At 42.6% G+C, this 22038-nt stretch overlaps 1 protein-coding gene across 16 annotated transcripts in view; it reads right to left on the bottom strand.

Moving 5' to 3' along the window:
- Window positions 1–4409: 4409 nt before the first annotated feature.
- Window positions 4410–22038, bottom strand: part of PHYLLO (2-oxoglutarate decarboxylase/hydro-lyase/magnesium ion-binding protein) — a 169922-nt gene continuing 152293 nt past the window's right edge. For 10 of the 16 annotated variants that reach the window (XM_086784344.1, XM_086784347.1, XM_086784343.1 and 7 more), the window contains 10 exons: window positions 18545–18703; window positions 18144–18437; window positions 17767–17841; window positions 7635–7802; window positions 7394–7528; window positions 6789–7271; window positions 6364–6702; window positions 6025–6182; window positions 5792–5899; window positions 4410–5718 (listed from right to left, as the gene is read on the bottom strand). In XM_086784344.1, the coding sequence (XP_086640470.1) occupies window positions 5217–5718; window positions 5792–5899; window positions 6025–6182; window positions 6364–6702; window positions 6789–7271; window positions 7394–7528; window positions 7635–7802; window positions 17767–17841; window positions 18144–18437; window positions 18545–18703 (2421 nt within the window). In that variant the 3' untranslated portion in view covers window positions 4410–5216. Of the gene's footprint in view, window positions 5719–5791; window positions 5900–6024; window positions 6183–6363; window positions 6703–6788; window positions 7272–7383; window positions 7529–7634; window positions 7803–17766; window positions 17842–18143; window positions 18438–18544; window positions 18704–22038 lie in introns of all 16 variants that reach the window. The other 6 variants (XM_086784346.1, XM_086784349.1, XM_086784345.1 and 3 more) reach the window with 3 other exon arrangements.

Genomic DNA, 22038 nt, shown 5'->3' with positions numbered 1-22038 from the left:
CAACAAGGCCTAACAGTGTCAGATAGGGTCAGTTGAGCATAAGATATAATCAAGTGACGGTGTAGAAGGCTTGGTTTGGCTTGTCTGGGATTGAGGGAAGTGTGTGTGAATCAAAGCTAACTATCAGAGGCCTTTCAACAGTTAGCAGTCAGAAGTTAGACGGGTTTGAGGGAAGTGTGTGTGAATCAAAGCTAACTATCAGAGGCCTTTCAACAGTTAGTAGTCAGAAGTTAGACGGGTTTGTAATCTAAATGGTGTTTTAGAGTCAGCTGTGTGTTAGCTGTTGTCGTTAAGTGTCCATAGTGTTAGATCTTTGCTAGTTTTGAGTGTTTTGAGGAGCTAGAAGTGTCACGGACGCAAAGGAGAGAAAGTATGATTCGGCTCAGTCAGTACAGTCAGATTGGAGTCAGCTGTGAGTAAGCTGTGCAGTCCAGCAAATAGCCTATAGTGTGATACCTCTTTGAGTTTGGAGCAAGTTCAGAGTCAGAGGACATGTGGGAGAAAGTTTCTGATTCAGTTAAGTCAGTTGAATCAGTCGCATCTGTTTCAGACAGTTGAATTAGTTTTCAGTGAATTTAGCCAGAGAAGGTCAAATAGTGGGTTAGCAAAGTGTTCATTGGGATTCTAGGGTCGTGAGTTTGATGTTAACTGATGTTGGATAAATATAGGAGAGCTTGGAGGACTCATATTAGATCATCGGAGTCAACATCAGCCATCTGATTCAGTTTACAGTCAGCTGTGTGTCAACTGGGGAGGATTCTGGTCAGCTAGATGTCAGCTGTGGCATATAGGATGAAAATCAGAGGTGTTGAAGGTCAGAACGGACTTGGGAAGACAATTGGAGGAGTCACCTAAGTCAGTTTAGAAGGTGTCTGATTGTGTCAGCTAAAGGGCTGAGGATAGGTGCATAGTTGATTGGTGCCCTTGGAGCTAGGATCTTAGTTTCCCCCAGTTCTGTTCCCTTAGCATTTTCTTCTTGTGTGTTTGTTGCTGGTGGTGTTATAGAGGCCATCACCCGGCTACCTCCTCACGTCATTACCCTAGAAAAAAACTAATTATACACTGTTTCTGCCCGTGAGCTCTTCGAGGTCTTCTTGTTTGGGACCTTTGATTCTGGTTTAGTAGCCTTTTTAGGGATTGCAACCTTTGGGACTTGCACCTCTAGTTCTTGGATTGCTGGCTTCGAGGTTTTTGCTTCTTTGTTGCCTTGGATGTTTCCTTGGTATAATTGCCTCAGAATTTGTTTGGAGCCCTTTGAGCTGGTATCTAGGTCTTGTAGTAGAAGAATGGAGTCCTAAGATCGAAAGTGGGTATGGTATTGGTGGTAGCCTGTACATACCTCTCGGCATAGGATTCTGATGAATGGGTGCTGCACCAATTGAGAAGTATTTGGTATGGGAGGTAGGGATAATGGTTGCTTTGGTACCAGGATCATAAGCTATGGTACTGGGTTTCCCTCGTACTATAACAATGAGTTGTATGGAGGTTCCCATGATGGCACTGGCAATGAGCACAAAAATGTTACTGTCTAGGCCTTAGCATTGGACCTTAGAACTCCTACAAGATCTAGATCCCAACTCCAAGGGTAGCATTGGACCTTAGAACTCCTACAAGATCTAGATCCTAGCTCCAAGGGCTCCAAAACAATTCTAAGGAAATTATACCAAGAAAACCTTGAAGCTAGCAACCCAAGAACTAGAGGTGCAAGCCCCAAAGGTTGCAATCCCTAAAAAGGCTACTAAACTAGAACCAAAGGTCCCAAACAAGAAGACCTCGAAGAGCTCACGGAAACACAATGTATAATCAGTTGTTGTCAAGGGTAATGACGTTGTGAGGTAGCCGAGTGATGGCCTCTATAACACCACCAACAACAAACACACAAGAAGAAAATGCTAAGGGATCAGAACTGGGGGAAACTAAGATCCCAGCTCCAAGGACACCAATAGGTCGGGTGGGAAAAACCAAATGGAGTGGTTAACACTTGCCTTCAAGGCAAAGTTCAAAGGAACATATCTTCATAGGATCATCAATCCTTTCCATGGCCTTACAAATTCGATCGAACTTCTTTAGGTATTCAATGGGATATCCATTCCATCAAATTTGGTCACCATCCTTGAGACATGGATTGTCTTGGTTTTCCCTAAACCTACATTTGAGCCTCTAGGTGCTATGTTTGTCACACCCATTCCCTATTTTAAACGCCATCCTAAGTATATCTTTTGCATATTTGCATGGCAGGGAAACGTAAGGGGGTGGTCGCACAAAACCATCTATTTGAAGGTCTGGACTATCTTGCCCCATGGGATTGGGCTATGCAATTTCTAATGGCACTTGTCATACCTCGACGTGGCTTTGAGGTTGTAGGCTTGCTCTGCACGAAGGAACAAGCCGTGTGGGTCAACTTGGCTGGCCAATATAAAGGAGCGAGCCAGTTAGTGGTGGGGCTGTCGCCTTGTGGAGGAGAGCGCACACGTAGAGTTCGTGTTACATGGAAGACGTGCACATAGGCCCTTAGAAAGCCTTGGATTAAGGCTTGTAAAAAACCCTTTGAGGCTTAGGGTTGTTTTGAACTTGGATTATAACTTCAGTATGCCTTTTATTAAGGCTCTACTTAGGGTTGATTTATGCCTTGGATTTAGACTGCCTTGGATTAAGCCAAGATATAATTAACCTCAAGCTTAAAAAGATCAAAAATTCCAAGATCCTTCTTAAGTGAATTTTTAAACCATCCCCTACGACTTTGAGAGCTTATCTTTTCACAAATTTCAAGCTCAATTTTAATTCAATAATTACAAGATAGTTTTTTAAATGATTTTTAAGCTTAGGGAAAGAGTGGAAAACTTGTTTAACATAAAGAATTATGCAACCTAGTTGACAAAAGGACTTCAAAATAGATGTTTCCACACTCCACGAGTATGTATTCTCAAAATATAAGTTTTCGACACTTAAAGAATATGTATTCTCATAAGAACTCTTTTCTAATGCAATATGCCCTAATCTTTTGTCTAAATGCTTCCAAATTGACACTTAAAACAAGAAAGAATACCATAAATCAGTTCTTCTAATGCAGTCTAAACACTCTAATCACTCAAAACGACAACACATGGGGCACGTCTTTATGGTTCACCATGAAAGATGTTTACACCATGAAAGATGTCTTTCATGGTGATATTTGGGTTTTCCCATTTGCAAGAATAGAACTAATAGGCTAAGCTAATCCCTAAGACACCCCCTTCACATAGAGGCACCAGAAAGATGCGGTTGAGAGCACTTACTTGCTTCACCGTATGTGTTGTCAGGACTTGTTAAAGAGCCACTCGTTATCGTGCAACTTCCTTTCTAGGTGCACTAGCCTCCTCTACTGGTTCTCATCTTCTTTTCACCTTGACGAGAGTACTTGCAAATGGTAGCTAAGAATATGGCAAAGCACAAGGAGAGAATGCCTCCTCCTAACCTAATGGAATGGTTACACAATACAATTTCTACTCAGATGCAATGACTACACAATACACTCTCTACTCACATGCAAACTCATAATGATAAGCAAAGAAATAGTAAATGACATGAGAGCTCAAGCATGAGAGAAATGAGAGTGTTGGCATATTAGCACATAGCATGATGAGCTTGAGAGAAATGGGAGTGTTTTCATATAAGCAGATATCGTAACAAGGTTCATCCAAAAAATTTCAACAAAAAGTTCCTCCTTGCTGTAGCAAGCCATCGAGGCTGCCAACCCAACTTTCCAAAGCATATTTACAAATAAAAGAGCTGTATCACACAAGCCTTAAAAAACTAATTGATAACAAATTTCTTCAGGCTGTCCATTTCTGCAAACCTGAAATTCAATATACCATGGCTGAAGCCTTAAAAGGAAGCCTACATTTTGTGGGCGGTCCTCCAAACTGAGATTCAATACACCATCGCTGAAGCCTTAAAAGGAAGCCTACATTTGTGGGTGGTCCTCTTCTAGCAACTAATGTTCACTGCTTCATTAAGTTTGAGCTGAACATTCACAATGTTTTTGTTGATTTTGCATTGATTTCCTCTCCTTCCTAATTTCTTAGGTGGCCAAAGTGACTAAAATCAAAGCAATATAGCTTCAACGAGAATTGGACATTGTTACATCTATAACCAAGGTTGCTTGAAATGGTTCTTTGCCGTAGAAAACTACAATAAATTGTACCTTTACAACATGTTCCTACATTAAGCTCAAATCTCTGCACTTCCCACATTGCTTCGTTGCAGGGAGAGTGTGGGCCTTGGTCCATTGCTCTCTCAGAAATGTCATGTTGAAGACACAGCTATTATAAAATATTCTTCATGTTCTGAAATAGTTGAAACAGCTATGAAAAGACATTGATTCAACTTCAAAACTAATTGAGCTACAGTGAGCTACTGGTCTTGTATCCTTTTGGGAAACTTCTTTTAATTGTTCTGATGCAAATTGTGTTACATTCGCATGAGCCAAATGGTGTTAAAACATACTTTAACTAACTCCAATCATGTCTAATCCTTTCTTCTTGCTGAACAAACATTGGGGTCATGCAACAATTCCCTTTAATAAGGTTCTCAGTTCAAGTACCCCTCCTCTCTTCATTTAATGTATCATAGCTAGCAACATTTTTGAAATGATCAATCCACGTCAAAGCCTCTTCTGTGCAGAGGCCAAACTTGTGAAATTGCTTGTGATATGTGCAATTCCACTGAGAATTCATGTCCTTTACGAAATTCAGACGCCTCGGGATCCATGGTGCATGGTGATGTGGAGGTGACACAATGGACTGAGATGTCAGCTAAAGTATGGCAATCTACCTTTGGCCCACCGTATCCACCAATGAGACAAGTGTAAGTCAGGACAACAGAACCCGGCCATAGTTGCATGCCAAAACTACACAACCAAAGATTATATTTCGAACTTGAGTGATGATCATGGACAGCATTTGTCGAAATCAAATTCGGTTCAATTTTCTTGCATGGGAGCATGACTATATTATGGACTACTTTAGCTTGATGGCTGTTTCGTTTAAAGTGTCCTTGGAGAGGTGCTGTACTCCTCTTCCAAATATTTACAGGCTGCCAAAAAATACACTACACTGGTGATCATTTGTCTTCTGTTAGCAAATAACTATTTGCCAGCTAATCTGCATCTATACCATGGGTTACCCCCTCATCAGGTTTTCCCATACAAGTTGCCAAGAAGAATGAGAAAGAATGCTTTATTGATCAATAATATTGGCATTATGTAACCTTGATACAAACTTGCTGATGCCATTGACAAGGAGAAAAGGACTTTCTACATGCACAGCATGCCCTGAATTCTCCAGTTCCAGCAGAGTCATAAATTTCCTTCTCCTTACTTCAACCTCATCTTCTGGCTCGTCACTTTGGAGAGAGAGTGCCGCTTCCAGCTGAATTTTTTTACTTTCCCCTTCATCCAGCCCTTGATTTCGCGGATCTTGACTATCTAGAGCAAGCACCTCTTCCAGCTGATACCTTCTCATCTCTTGATCTATAAGTTCTTCTATCCTTCTGTCATCCGACAGCAGGCCAAACCTTGAATGTACATCGTTCAAGGATTTGTCTGATTGTGTTTCGGATCCCGGTGTTGATATCCCGTCACCGTACATCTTTCGAGCAATCTGAGAAAACTTTGTATCATCTTTGCCTGCTACAAGAAGAAGAGGAACAGGAGGATCCACTAAGTCTTCCCAAAGTGACCTGAAAAAAAAACACAAGTTTATTACTATCGTATCAAATCCCATCTAGTTATGTCAAGAGAGTAAACACTTACGGCTGTTTCCCCACACTCATTGAAGAAAGCACTCTTGCTAAGGAGTCCACATCTTGATGCTGTAGTCGAGTGTGTTTCAAGGTTGCAAAACTGGGGTGACTTCTTAAACTGTAAAGAACAAACAACCCATCAACTGTAAGGCATGCAATTTGGGGCTTACATGGAACTCAAGAGCTTCATATATTACATCTACGCATGGTCCCATACATTTACAACAAGATACGGTATCTCACCTTTTCCACATTGGTTTTTGATACCATGCTTCGATGAAAGACTCCAGGCCAGTTCGTCGAAAAGAGAGAGAAAGAGCATCATCTTGTGCTGCTCTTTCGTTTCGGGCCATTGGTTCTTGTAGACCTGGGCTCCCTGAGATAATTACTGCAGCAGCAACCTGGTCACAAATCTCACTCTATGATCTTACATAAATATAAATCCCTATTTTAACACAGAAAAACAAATTTACTGCCACAAAAAAACATGCAACGGATAGAAGAGGTAAGAGGCGGACATGCTAGAGAAGAAAAAAGGGAATTTTGAGAAAATAATGAGAATATAATCAACCCTTCTCTTACCTGATGGTTGCATCTCAAAGCCATGTACAATGCTATCCTAGCCCCCATGGAATACCCAACAAGGACCACTTTCTTCTCACTCAGGTGCTTTAAAAGTGTGGACAAAGCTTCTGCTATACTCTCTATGGACAAATAATCCTTTCCTGCCTTACAAGCTTGGACATCCTGAATAGAAAAAATTTCCATCTCTTTTTCTCTCAATTTGGTTCCCCCATGCCCTGGCAAGTCTATGGATATACATCTGTTTGAAACAGAGAGAGCATGCATCATTGGCAACCAATCTCTGCTAGTACCTAAGAAACCATGGAAAAAAACTAGCACTGGGTCCTGGGTTTTTTTCTGCAAACTCCAATCGGAACAAAGTTAGTTTCTCTTTAAAATCACATGATTGCACCTTCTATTTCCCACAGTCAAAAAATGCTCACCTTCGAGCTACTTTGCGTATCCATAACATGGAAGGAAAACTCAATTTTGGAGGATGTAACTGTATACATCTCAGAGTGGATACTGGTCACAGAAGGGCCAAGCTGTACTGTTTCTTTGTTAAGCACTAGGTTTTGAAATATGCTTGCGGCATCTGTAATGGAAGCTTCTACTCCATCACCTGTAGTCTTTACTGAGAATCTGTTGTGGTGTAACACATCATTCTCAAGCCACATATAGGTTCCAAGACCATGGGCAACCGGAGGGATCATACTATGTGGATATGGCCCTTTCCTATCAACCTCATTAGCAGTGATGGACTCCAGACGCCGTTCATCCACAAAAGCAGCAAATTGAGTATAGGCAGCCAGACTAATACTGCTCTCAAATGCAGCGCTTATTACAGCTAACATGCCATGTCTCTGGGCCCATTTAGCTATCACAGCTGCACGCTCAAATCCGCCCACGGAACTCGGTTTGATAATCTAGCAATGCCATAGAGAGGTTATTTTTAGACAACATGATACCAAGTTTAAATAGCTGCAGAAAATTGGATGATAGAAAAATGCAGAAAATCACTGCAAAATCATAATGTACTTCATCTTACTGCTGCTGCAAGTCCCATATGTGAGAATATTTCGATGACATTCTCAGCATTTTTGTCTATGCTTTCATCTAGGGCTACTGCTAAGTTAGTCTCTTTACAAAACCTTAAGAGGTCTTTTGGATCCTTCACTGGCTCCTGGTGATAAAAGAACAGAGCATATTCAGTGCTTTCAGGTTTATAAGAGTATCCTTCACAACTCTACATTAGGGCTAATGTTTTTGCCAAAGAAAGAAAGCCTTACTTCTAAATACTGAAGTCCACAAGTTCGCACAGCGCTTGCAAATTCTACGGCTTGAGCAAACGTCCAGCGCTGGTTTGCATCTGCACGAAGATGGATTTGTGGACCCACCATCTTTCTTATGGCTAGGAGAACTGCTGCATCTTCCAATGGTGAAACTCGACGAGCTACCTGTTAACAGGTCAGTAAAAAGATAAGATAGAAAGAAAGTTATATTAAACGTCTTCAATAGATCCAATGCATCTATGAGATCAAAAGTGGTACAAGAGTTCAATGTGGTACTCGATCATGGAAAATGACTCATAAACTGGGAAAAAAAACTCATACAAAAAGATAGACTAGCTGTACGTGTATCTCATCATCATCATTGGAATGAGCATGGTGGGTACTATGGTGAGCACGTGAGTACATGTGAAAAAACATGAGGTGGATACATCTCCAAGTGGCTTCTACGAAGGGAACCCCTACTTTTGGACTCCGAAATCAAGAAAACTCATACTACAAGCCTCTACAACCATGCAATCAAATGCCTATAAAGCTGAGTGCAGACATGATGATCCGGTTCGTATCCTGACAGATGAGGGGGCACCTAAACTATACTCAAATGGTATGAGAAACCATCTAGTAACCCTAGGGTACCATACCTAAAATTCCCTAGGACAATTAAACAATGAAATGACACAACAAAACTCAAGATAGCAAAGCTGAAATTTAAATGACACCTGCCATGGGACCGAAATAGCCCCCCTACCCCCCTCTCCTTTTGATGATATTGTATTAAGGAGTATGTGAAATACAAGCTTTGCGGGCATCAAAATGCCAGATTTCCAATGACAAATATGCAATGAATACAAATATCAAACATCAATGTGCCGAACTCATAATTGAAAACTTTTTTTTTGTCAAACAGACCAACTCCAAGGAGCAACTCCTCATTCCCCAATCCCCAGTACCCTGCTAGACACAGCTACTCTACACAAGCATCCATAGGTGCTCATGGTCAAGAAGTAGGAGACTGACACAGAAAAGAATGTGGATGTAGAATAGGAGTGTCCAGGTCTTCAAGTCTCGATATGTCATCTTTAATGCGTGTGCACCATCTCTTCATAGGCACAGAGTGACCAGCCAAGAGCATAACCAAATCTACAATCTAGGGTTTCTGCAAAATTAGGGATTTTGAAGCATTAGGGTTTCTGAAAATTAGGGTTTCTGTAGCATTAGGGTTTCTACAGAAGAGCAACAAAGTATACAAAAGCCTATGTTTGCAACTATAGCAAACATGGTTTTTGCATTATGGAAACTACACGAGTATGGGAGAGGGAAATAAGCTCTACCATATGCACCCTGTGTTTGATTTCCAAACACAAAGGGATGGAGTCAAGTAAGCTCTACCACTTGCACTTTGTGTTTAGTTACAAACACCAAGGAGTGGTGGGCTCAAGAATATCTACCTCATGCACTCCATGCTCCGTTACAAACTTTGGGGAGGTAGACTCGGTGAGAAGGGTGTGCCCACAATAGAGTACCCACTCTTCAATAGAAAAAAGGGAGCCTGTTTAAAGGATCCAAAGTGACCAGACTTCATAAAATGCCCAACTCACTTGTAAACCATCTGTCCACCCTTTAATGAAGTGTAAACCTGCAAGGAATAAGCAGTAGCTCTTATACAATTAAACAACGGATGTAGAGTCACACTTACCACCTGTTTATAGCCTACAAGCAATGTCAAAATACAGATTCATGCACACCGTTTAGAGGAAACTGGACATACAGAACTTGTAGGCAATAAAACATTTCATACAAAAACAGGTCCCTTTCATTGGACAATCCCCCTTTTATCTAGCTTGTACTTTTCCACCTCATTCCTCACCCTCAACGGACGCTGATTAGAACCACGGTATCAGGACCAAATTGTGTCATCCCCCCCGCGGCTCCTGAACAGTTGACCTCAATTGACCAATGTCCAACCAAAACACCTCTACCATGTGCATCCTCTGTTTGATTTCCAAACACAGAGGGATGGAGTCAAGTAAGCTCTACCACTTGCAATTCGTGTTTAGTGACAAACACCAAGGAGAGGTGGGCTCGAGAAGATCTACCTCATACACTCCATGCTTCGTAAGCACTCCTCCATGATTCCCAATATGCACCAGCTGCCTATGCAACATACTTGACGTCGTCTAAACCACCAAGTCACCAGTTGTCGCAGCCCGATATTGCCCCTGTGCACACCTCTGTGAATACGCAGTTTCTGCCTCTACACAATGAAGCCACATCAACAATATTCCCCCCTCAGCACCTATGAAGAACAGCCCGCCCGTCAGCATTATCATCAATCCTCTTCACCTGGCTGAGCTGCTGGGCTCTCTTTTCTATGCCTAGTTCTCAGCCACATCATCAGCATCAGCATAGTCAGAACTTGCAGATTCAAAAAATTTAGGGTTTTTGCGATTTGGGACTTTTTCAAATAAGGGTGATAATCCTCTAATTAAACACTCCAGCATTTAATTAATTTGGGGGTTTCAACAATTTTGATCCATTAGCAACAAATTGACACCTCTGCAAACCCTAAAAATAAGGCGTTCTCTGATATTTTGGATAAAATTAACTAATTAAAGCCCCATAAGACACATTGAGAGTCTTCTGCACTAGCTTCTAGCCCTAAAATGACTAGTCAAGCATCAATAGCTTGGCACCGGCCCCCCTGAGAACAACATCTCTTCAAGGCGGATCTAATCTCCCAAAAATATCTATGTTTTAATGTGACTAAGTGATATGGGTCCTTTGCCCGGGTTGTCCCTTGAAAAAGATTCGTACTAAGTGTTCGTCATGTATGCTAGTTTTTTTGGGTTTGTACCGCCTTGTGTTATAAAAGGCCCAGTATTTCAATTTATCCCTGCTTGGGTCCAAGGGGGGTTGACTTTCTGAGAGACTGATGTAAGTGAAAGTCGGGAGTGGTCAAGCTCTTTTGGCACCTATTCCCTAGACTATAGTCACAGGAAACGCCATTCCCTGTGGTCTGGAATGGCGGAACAGTGTTTCCCTTTCATGTGGAACACCGGAATGGCTGGGCCAGTTGTGATGTGGCATGCAGTTGGGAATGGTTTGTGCCGTTTTGGGAATGGCATTCCCGTTTCTGGAACGGCCGTTTCATGTGACAACCTGGCATGCAACGGCCGTCATGCTGTGATTTAAGGTACCAAAGGTACCTAATATAGTACCTAAGGTACTAAAGTACCTTCAAACGAGTACTTGTCTGGCTGAACGAAAAAAAACGGGCTGCTACTTTATGTGCTTTGGCCGCCCCTCCTTGGGATTGAACATAGACTCCAGCTCCTTAAAAGTTAACAAGCCATCCTTGATTCCTTCTCACGGGCCATACACAACAGTCGGCAAAGTGTGTTCTCCTCCTCCTCATCACTTTCATCTTCTTCTCCTTCAATCATCAAGTCTCATTATGTATCGTGTTTGTCATGTTTTTAATGACAGATCAATAGCCTTATCTCTCTCTCTCTCTCACTATATATATATAGAGAGAGAGAGAGAGAGAAAGAAAGAAAGATTTTATTAACGTCTTCCAAAAGACTGAACTCGGCCTATGAGACAAATCAGTGTACCTGTGTGGGGTATCCTCTGTCATCCCAACAAAATGAAAAAGTACTGAACTAAAAAAGCTGAATCTGGGTGTGCAATAAGTACAATGAGTAGGGGAGGTGATGGAGCTCTACTACTAGGAGAATGCAAAGCTATATGCATGGAGTATACAATCATGATATGCAACCTAGCTAGCTCCATCCTGTACCATACTGGGGGTATAAAATGGTATACATCAATGAAGGGGGTGTCCACAGCTCCTTGAAGAACATGCCTGGGTCTACTCTATAGCGAGCCAGTCGCTCCACACCCTCTCTGTGAAACTGAGCTCTGATCTCTGTCGTCTCTCTCTGGTATAGGCGTGGTGTCCGAAAGCCAGGTGTCCTCTGTCTCCTACGGGCTCTAAGTGTCTCTGCTCTCTGGAGAGTAATTCCCTGCTGTGTAGGGGCTGGGAGTGGGGTGGATCTCTGAAAAAATGTAGTAATCTGTGTCTGTCGTCTCCCCTCTGGAGCTGTTTGAGTCTGTAATGATGTCTCTCTGTGACGCTGTATGTCTAGAATGAATCTCCCTAGTATGCGCTGGCTTGCTGCCTCAAAGATCTGGCGTAGGGAATGTGGCTCTCTGAATAAAATGGGATATCTCTCTCTAATGGCTGTATATGCTCTGCATCTGCATACATAATGCTCCTCACTCTCCACCTCCTCTCTGCACAATCTGCATACCCTCTCCTCTTGGGGGATCCGTGCTGCTCTGCCAGTCTCGATCTCCAATCGATGTGATGAGACTCTAAGCTAACCAATAGCTACTCGGGAGCCGTGTGGTAAAAAGCCCTCCATGTATCTAGGCCTCTCTATATAAATCCATCATCAGTGATACTCATGAAGTGATCTCTGTAGTATAGCATCTTTGGTGGAAAAGGCTGTGTAGGCGATATCCATGTCTCTCGTGTATAGAGCTGCCATAGGTCCTGTCTCAATACTCTGTTCCTCTCACTTCTTAGAGATGGATATGTGGTGCATCCCTGTCATACTGGAATGGTGGTAGATGATCCATGTCTAGGCCATGCTGTGAGAACCAATGTGTGACCTGTGCATACCATGATCCTCTGTCTCTTGCCTCAGCTAGCTGTCTAGCTGCCTCAAAAGCTCTGTATGACAATCTGTCCCATGGCATCTCTCTGAATCTGTCTAGCAGGCATCTAGTCTGGAATATGGCCTCCACTATCATAGGAGGCACAGTAAACTCTACTCGGATAATGTCATGAGGTACTGACGGTTTGTTGCGTATCATGCGTGCCATCATGAGGGCCTGTGGTCTCTCTATCTGTGTCCACCAATGGGTAGCAAGTCCTGGCGCCCATACCGCAGCTCCATACATCAGTGCCGGTGTGACTAATGTGTCAAATAGCCACCCTTTCGTCCGGGGTTCCTGAAAATGCGCCTGGTGGCACTGTCTCTCCAGCATAGCCAATGCTGCATATCCCCGTGTCAATCTGGCTCTGGCTGCTGAACCCATGGTGAAGCACGTGGCTGCTGCAGAGAAGGTAACCCCTAGGTACACGTATGATGTCACCACCTCCACCTGGCGTCCTGCGAGAGTGAATGTCAGCTGACTCCTGCCCTGTCTCGATGTATGAAAGACCATAACCTTGGTTTTCCCAAGGTTCACAGTAAGACCCCTCTGTGTGCAGAAATCATCGAGTGTATGTAGATGCTGCTGTAGACCTCCTGGAGACTCAGACACTAATACAATATCATCAGCATAAAGCATAATATGTACTGAGGTACTTGCTAGATCAACTCCATCTCCGCCTCTCCGTGTAATGAACTCAGCCACCTCATCAATGTATAACCCAAATAGCGTGGGGGAAAGTGGGCATCCTTGCTTCACACCAATGGTGCTAGCAGTAGTCTCGGACATTCCTCCTGGGCATCTGACTCGCCCAAAAACCTGCTCATATAATGCATAGATGCCCCATGTCATATCTGCTGGTATGCCAAGAGATTGCAGGCGCTGAAAGAGCCTCTCTCGTGGTACTGTGTCAAATGCCTTGCAGAAATCCACAAAGCAGCAATAGAGCTTTCTCTTCCTCACTCTGGCCTGATCAATCATACATCTCAAAGTGAATACATGGTCAGTGGTAGAGAAAGCTCTCCTGAAGCCTGCCTGCCCTGATGAGCATAAACCTGCTCGCTCAACGTAAAAGCTAAGCTCTTGCTCCAACACTGCACCATAGAGTTTGGCCAACATGTGGCCAACCATAACCGTCCTGTAGTTGCTCGGATCGAGCATATTCCTTGTTTTGTAAATCGGCACAATGGTGTGCATCATCCACTCCGCAGGCAAACCCTTTGCTAGTGCCCTGTTAAACAGGTGTGCAAGAAAAGGAGCCAAAGAATCTAGTGCATATATGAGATGCTCACCCTGTAGGCCCATATGGTCGGCGGCCTGTCCATGATGTAGGCGGCGGATAGCTTCCTTTACCATCGAGTGGGTAAAGAAGCTAGCTGTGGTAGGTCGAGGCTCCTGTGCTGAGGTATAGGTGGTTGTTGTGGGACGTTATATATATATATATATATATATATATATATATATATATATATATATATATATATATATATATATATATATATATGTATGTATGTATGTATGTATGTATGTATGTATGTATGTATGTATGTATGTATGTATTTTTGTGTTGATGTGGCAATCTCATTCCCGTTCCCTATCCCTAATTTCTGTATGTCGTCCCCGTTTCGGACGGCATGGACCATTCCTGTTCCCGTTCTCATTGCATTGTGACTATGCTTGTTAAGCCTCTAAACCATGCTTGCTGAGCCTCTAAGCTTGTTGTGACGAGCTCACTGGCCCCTAAACCACGCTTACTAGCCTCTGAGTCAATAGCAAGGAACAAGTCTTACGACTTAGATGGAGCATTAGATTGCAGTGTTCAGCCCAAATCACTGAGACGATTGAAGGTTGTCTCAAGTCACTCCACCATCTCTATGAAGGGGTTTTATTGGGTATTTCAAAGTCTCTGCGTGTGTATCCATCTTGTACGTGTACCACTATTTGTGCAGCCACTTGTGTCTGCGTGTGAACAGCCCCTAAATGGACTAAGTGTGTTAGTGTGTGTGACCCACCTTTAGGTGTGGATAAGATAACCTTGCCATGTGTTACTTGTCTAGTATGTGTGTGTGATTCCCTTGAGTCAAAAGATAAGGCTTAGACCTTATAAAGTCATGTACTTGGTGTGAGCTTCAACACATAAATCAATAAAGTATCTCATTGAGTCGTGCAATCACATTCTCTTGCTTTCTCGATTTGAGTTTCTTACTCTCTTGTTATCTCTTTACCTCTGCAACCATTGCCATGGCCTAAAGGTTCATCATCTCTCTACAAATAACCTCTCTCTCTCTCTCTCTCTCTCTCTCTCTCTCTCTCTCTCGAGTCCCCTATGGTCGTGTTGTCATACTTGTACATTTTATTCTCACTCCACATTTTCCTCTTAATGACCGGAGGAACATCATTGTACTACTTGGTTGTCTCATAGGCCAATTTTGGCCTTTTGCAGACGTTAATATATATCTTTCTTTCTTTCTTTCTTTCTCTTTAATAGTCCTTTTTGTCTTACTTTTGATGGAAACCTTCAGTTGTGTACTATGTTTTGGTCTTATAGGCCACTTTGGCCTTTCGCAGACGTTAATATATCTTTCTTTCTTTCTTTCTTTCTTTCTCTCTCTAATCTGTCTCGCAATTGGGCAATAAATAAGCAAGTGCTGACAAGTTTCAAGATTTGTGGTTAAAAAAATACGACGACCAGAAGCTATCTTGCGACGTCGAAGTTGGTCCCCAAAGAAGCCCACTCACAAAGACTATCCAAATGAAAACCTTTCCTTGATACGGAATCCTGGAATGCCAGCCCCTCATCAATGCATCTTTCCACCAGCTTGTACTACAATGTAGTTTCCAAACTTTGTTAGCTTTCATTGAAATCTAGCTCTTATCTTTCACCAACATATGATAAATCGCATTTGCTGAACGGGTGGTGAGATCTTGTGGTTTCTTGAACATCCAATCTTCCCATGGATATAAGGCATTAAAATCCGCAATGCTACCAAAAGAACTAACTTTCTCATGAATCAATGCCCATAAGCCACCATACCCTCTAGGCCGAAGCCAACGAAAAGAAGAAAGGTGACTTTGATTGTGCGACACGGCATCCCGAACCCGCACTACACCCAATCTAGCCATGTGATTGAGTTTTAGACTAGAAGACTCCTTATGTGGCCATTGTATAACGCGTGAAGTCACAAACACTTCTCCTTGAAATGAATTTGCTGAAGTTCTATTGAGAGGGGAATGCCATTGAGTATGAGCCACGACTACTTGCCAAGATGCAATAAGGTGAGAAAGCAGAGGAGAGTCTCACACTGTTATGTTGGAAGATTTACTGACAATATCCCACCATGAAGCAATAATGTGAGTGTTACCATTCCTAATTCCAACCCTCTCAATAAAATTCTTTGCCATTGCCACCCATGGCTCTTGGAGTAAAGCATAAATCCTGAAACAAAGACCAATGACGGGGCATGAGGTGCAACCAAGCAACGCACCCCCATCCTTTTTGGAGTAGTAACATGATCCCCAGAAATTCATGTCTGCCCACACTGATTTCCCTTCTTCTTCCAAAGCATAAATCGAAGAGGATGTATAAGCTGAGAAAGAGACTTCCTAGACCAAGGTAGCATAGGCAAAAAATACGATACCATATTGATTATAATCACCTGCGCCACCTTTAAGCGAACATGTAATGGCCAACCTTAAGATTTCCAATACACATACTTCTCCTCAATCCTACCTAACATCCAATTCAACAAGGCTCTTCGAGGAACATCAACCCCGATGGGATAGCCCAAGTGTCTAAAAATACTGCCACAAGGGATAATTTTACCCTACCACCTAAATTAGCCAAATCCACCTATGTGTAGCTAACAAGGGCTGATTTGTGCATATTAATACACAACACTGAAGCGAGAGAAAATAACTTCCAGGCTTCAATAGTTTTATCAATATTTGATTTTTCAGCCCTAAGACACATGAACGTGCCGTTTGCAAAAGCCTGACCAACAAACTACTCTCCGCTAGGCAATCGCAAACCAACAATCTCTCAATCAGCCACCAGTTTTTCAAGAGGAGCATAAGTTTTTTTCCGTGTATAGTGCATAAGTTTTTGCCAAAGCAGGTCACGGTGAGCAGATACTAGAGGAGCATAAACCGATGCAAATTCATAAGTCCGCCCATTTAAAATGTACTATATAAAGATCAGTCTACCATCTAGATCATTATAAGCCACTACCTTGTGTAAAGCATGTCGTATAAGTAAATAAACACTAGAAAAAGTAGTCAAGCCTGCATAATATATATCAGAGTCCTGGAAATAACCAGTTTGTCCAACGAGAGCATGCTAATTATGTTCCTGTAAACAGACTATCTCGGGTTTCATCCTATATACATAGTTTCAAAGTAGTCACCAAGTTCTCGGGTTATTTAACCCCTGAACATTATATGTCAAGCATTTTATTGGTGCATGCATGACACATGTTCATCAGGTGAAAGCCATGTCAATATCAACCTGCATGCTCTATAATTTTCGCATTCCACTCTTAAGTACATCAGCCCACAACATTCCAACATCAACATAGGTAGAAGTGGATGCCTTACTCTGGGATGTAGTGGCCTCCGTACAACTGTGCTACTGCAATGGTCGAGGTTTCACATTGATCATTTTTCTTGGATGTGAGCCCTCTTCCCGCATGCTTTTCTCTTTTGCTATACCAAGTGTCTGAGGTGGCTCAAAATGCACTGGTGTCTATGGTCCAGCTTTATTTCTAGTCTGTAACCACAAGAGGTGGATTAGCTATCTTAATGGAAGGGGATTTGGTTTGAGGCATCGAATCATTCATGATCGGAGTAGGAGGGACGGAATCCACCAGAGGACGCAATGTCAGTGTAGGGCATGCAGAAAACAAGCTCCTGCAAAAACTCCCCATTTGAGTTCAAAGTATTTTCCCCCCATCTGTACACCATCAATTTCCATAGAAATAGATGGACGGGTGGGGCTGTCAGTGCCCCAAAGTATACAAAAACGATTGCAATTTCCCATCACACGTAGGGCACAGATAACAGTGACTAGCTGTTGAGCCAAGCGAGGCAATGCCTCGTTCAAGTTTACTAGAAAATTAACTACCTCAACCTAGACGGGGCAATGATGCTTGATAAATGCCTGATAATCCTTGGTTGGAGTCCATGGGAGCACATGGACCATTTGCTTGCCATAAAGCAGCTGTGATTTTTCTAGGAGTTGCTGTTTATATTCAGGAACTGTAAGCATCACTTCAAAAAATCCATGTGCGGCATAATACACCCCATCTACATAAAATCCTCCGAGCATATTTTTCAACCACTGAGCAATGTCAATAGCTGAAGGCATTTTTCCAGGAAAAAATAAAATAACTACACTCTCAGAAAACTTCCTAACCTTGGGTAAGATTGTCTGTACAGATATTTTGTATTTTACTCTGGGTTTGGGCTTGTCCCACACAGCCTGGCTCTCCTGGAAATCATGATGCAGAACATCACATAAATACTGTGCATATGGTTTTTCATGATGATGAAGCATTTGAGGAGATGATTCTTTCAGCTGCTTAAGATCTTCACCGTTGCAAGTCACACATCCTCGAGAGTAGACATTTTCTTGAAAAACAGGCTGATCAGAATCCATGAAAAAAAAAGAATCTTACAGATACGCATACACACACACGATCCACAAGACAGAGCAAAAGCAAACGAATCTAGATACACTGCTTATATTACACAAAACATTTTACATTTTACATGAAAATAAGAATGCATCACCTTGATTTTCAGGGTGCAGAATCCTTGTCGCACAAGTTCAAGTGCAGACGATGCCATTTCTATGGGGGATCCACATGAATCTAGCAGTGCACAAATCCGTATTTTAGAACACTCAATTTGTGAGCTCTCGTTTTCAACCTTGCGTGTAGTATCTGGACTTCCAGATGCCATAATATGGTTGTGGCCGTTATGTCCATTCAGCAATTCTGCAATGTTGCAATTGTTTGCTGCAGCCAATGCTCCAAGCACAGCCATTTCTAAGCCACACCGAACACTTGGGAAGAGTGTCTCTGGCTTGATTATGACAAAAGTGCAATTTGGCAGATTAGTTCAAGATTAAGCATGAGTTGTACCTCCAATCCAAGGAGAGAGAGAAAAACAAAGTAGCAAAAATCACTTACCATTATCCCTACAGATTTTGACAGCCACTTGGAGAAGCTTCCATTCAAGAGCGCTAACGTATTGTTCACCTTAATTCTCTGTAATAGCTGCCCCAGTAGTCTTAATTGCTCCTCTGCGTCCTTCAGATTTTCCTTATGAAGTCCCTCTAGAGGAGCGACCTGGAAAACATTTGGTTGGTCCGCTGAAAATTGAATCTTCGGTGTTACCAAACCAAAATCATTGAAAAGACAACCTCACTGTCTTTCAAGAATACACATAATGAAGCAGCTGAAACACTTTTGAACACCTTTGAACCATAATTCATAATAAAGCAGCTGAAATACTTTGAACCATAAATCACAACTATCTTCTCAATTGCCTTAGGTTTGTATTATTCAAACAAAACACACTTGAATCTGTTGGTCAAGGAAACGCGGCCACAACCCTACACCCCTAAACCCTCCACCATTAAGCTGAAGTAGGTGCCAATTGTGGCTGTTCTTTTCTTTTTTCCCGACTAGCCAGAACCCTACAACCCTAAACCCTCCAACATTAAGCTGAAGTAGGTGCCAATTGTGCTCCCCCCCGCCCCCCCCCCCCCCCCCCCCCCCCCCCCCCCCCCCGACTAGCCTTAGGTCCAAGATCCTCTTGTAGTTATCGTTTTTCACTGCTGGTAGGCACCTTATTATATGCCTGTAGGTGATGCTACCGAGGAAGCATCTTGTGGGGTTTTAAACCCAGCACCTCCAGGGAAATTTTTCACAAGGGATGCTAGCAAAAATGTTCACAGGATAAAATATGGTTTCAGCTCTTAGAAACTGCTGTTTATCTTACAAGCTGTAGACCTATGGTTAGTTGGAAGGTCTAGTTAATTAAGATTCTGTCATGTTTAAGTTACATGCGTGAAGGCATGACAAAAGAGACGTTCCATGTGGCCATAGTAGAATTCTGTCTGGTTGCTGAATCTGGAGAAAAAGTGATTGGTGCTACTAAGATGACACTAAGGGGACCACATGTGAATTCCTTTTAGTCGGAATTGCGCAGAAACTATCCATACGAACTATTGTCAAAGGTGAGTGTCATTTGAATCGGCTTGTTTCTAAGTTAATAGATGAAGAGAAAACCTTCAAAACCTGGGGCTCTTTTATGTGGCAGAAAAAGCCCACACAGACAAATTACAAATGCATGTTTCTGAGTCTCTTCTAGTGCAAAAGTTGAGGTGATGCATGTTGCTTTGCCATAGCGTCTCTCAAATTCAAAAGATTAGCCCTTGCCTATGATAGTGAGAAAATCAATAACTAAAGGATCAAGGGCTCTTTAACATGTTTTTAGAGTTAAATGCCTCTGATCTTTCCACTGATGTGACTTGTTAGGCTTAGAGTATATTGTCCAAATAGAAGAGGTTGTATTCAACGAGATCTCACAAGCGCACATATCAAATCTTTCATACATAAAGACAAAAGGAAGAAAGAAAGAGAGTACTATTACTGTCTTCAAAACACCCAATGGGTCTGCGAGATCAAACGTAGAACAGCAAGCCCCTGGAAATTTGAGCACTCAAAAGAGACTAGCCACATGTCTATCTCAGCATCATTGTGATCATGTGGCTACATCACATTGAACATGTGGATACCTGTGAGAATACAATACAAGGTACAGCTCAAGTAGGATTAGGAGGGGGGACATCCTCCTCATCCATCCAGAATTCAATAAATAGGGGAGTCTATGTCTGCTGCCAGGCTCACCATATCGACAACTCATGGGGGAAGAGCGTCCCTTTGTCGCTAAAGAATTTCCCTGATCTGAATCTGCCACATGGAAGGCTGCAACAGACCAAAGGCCTGTGGATGTCGGGTGCTGCAGCTAGTGGGCTCTATCCAAGGTGACTCCAGGATGCCGTGACGTGTAGCCACCCAGTATACGGTCCCCTCCTAAGGGGTACTCGGCCTCCAATGCCTCTTGACATCAGCGTTTGGTACTTCCCTCCGGTATTTGGAAAAAGCTTGTAAAGGACAACTCTAAAATGTCATGGGGATGCACTTTGCTCTCTCTGAGAAAGTGTTGGAATCTTGGTTTCTTTGAGATCGGTGGTGCTTGGAGCCCTATATATTGCTGCCAATGAGGATGATGCAAGTGTCTTTCTTAAATAGTGTGCCATTGTGCTAACTTATCTTAATCTTGTTTTATTACCTGAATCTTCCTACATAATGTGCACCTTCTTTGATCCTCCTTAGAACCATGGTTTGTTAAAGGGTATCACAGCCACTAGAGCTCAGTTCAAGGCAAATGAGGTGGCTTGAAAGTTAAGGTCTATATTGGAGTGATTATGGGTTTTCTCAAGTATACTTCTCTCCTTTCCATATTCCTTTTGAGAGCTGCAGAAAATCAGCACAGTCACTAAAGCAACCAGCAGTGTCTTCCTCTTCAGCTCATACACCTGAGGGGTGGCAAGAGACAGATAGACACAAGCCTGCGCACAGACAATTCTATCTTGGGATACCCTTAGTGACTCCAAAGAGAGAGAGAGAGAGAGAGAAAGAAAAGAAAGAAAGAAAGATATATTACCGTCTGCAAAAGGCCAAAATTGGCCTATGAGACAAACAAGTAGTACAATGATGTTCCTCCAGTCATGAAGAGGAAAATGTGGAGTGAGAATAAAATGTACAAGTATGACAACAAGACCATAGGGGACTCAATAGTTGTGTACAAACGAGAGGGTGTGGATGGAGTACTAGGGCTACTAATGCATCTGTATATGCTTAAGGGGTGATACAAGTATGATATGTTATCTACTCCTAACTCCATCCAGTCCCATAGTCTGGGTACAATATGTCATACATCCGATCTGAGGATGCCATAAATGTCTGGAACATGCGTCCTCGATCAGAGCGAAAATGTGCCAGCTACTCCTGGACCTCCTATTGGTGTCGAGACCTGATGGCCGCGATCTCTCTGTGGTGTAGCCGTGGTGTCTGGTAGCCGGCTAGTCTAGGTCGTCGCCTAGCTCGAATCTCCTCCGCTCGCTGATATGTCACTCCCAATGTGTGTGGCTGGGCTACTAGTGCCAATCTCTCGAAGAAGTCAGTCAACTGGGACTGTCTTCCTCCGCTATGATGTGCGGGTGTCTAAAGTAAGATCTCCCTGTGTCTCTGTAGTGCTAGTAGAGGTTTGCCTAGCTGTCTCTGGTCCGATCTCTCCCAGATCTGTCTAAGTGATGTGGTCCCTCTAAAAACCTCAAGATAGCATGCCCTGATCTCCTTCAAAGCACCACACTGGCAAACAAAATGCTCCTCTGTCTCTCCCCCGTCTGGCATAATCTGCAAATGCGCTCTGCACGAGAGAGAAATGAAATGAAATGAATGTTATATTAACGTCTTCAAAAGGCCATAATGACCTATGAGACCAAAAAGTTACATATGGTGGATCTGATACAATGTCTGGATAAAAAACCAGAAAATGAAAAATAATGATGATACTACTGGCACCTAGAAAATGAAACTGGAACTGGAAGGTA

Source organism: Cibotium barometz, chromosome 47, assembly GCF_041138505.1.
Source record: "Cibotium barometz isolate CiBa-2024 chromosome 47, ASM4113850v1, whole genome shotgun sequence".
Lineage (NCBI taxonomy): Eukaryota > Viridiplantae > Streptophyta > Polypodiopsida > Cyatheales > Cibotiaceae > Cibotium > Cibotium barometz.
This window is presented reverse-complemented; position numbering and strand designations above follow the sequence as displayed.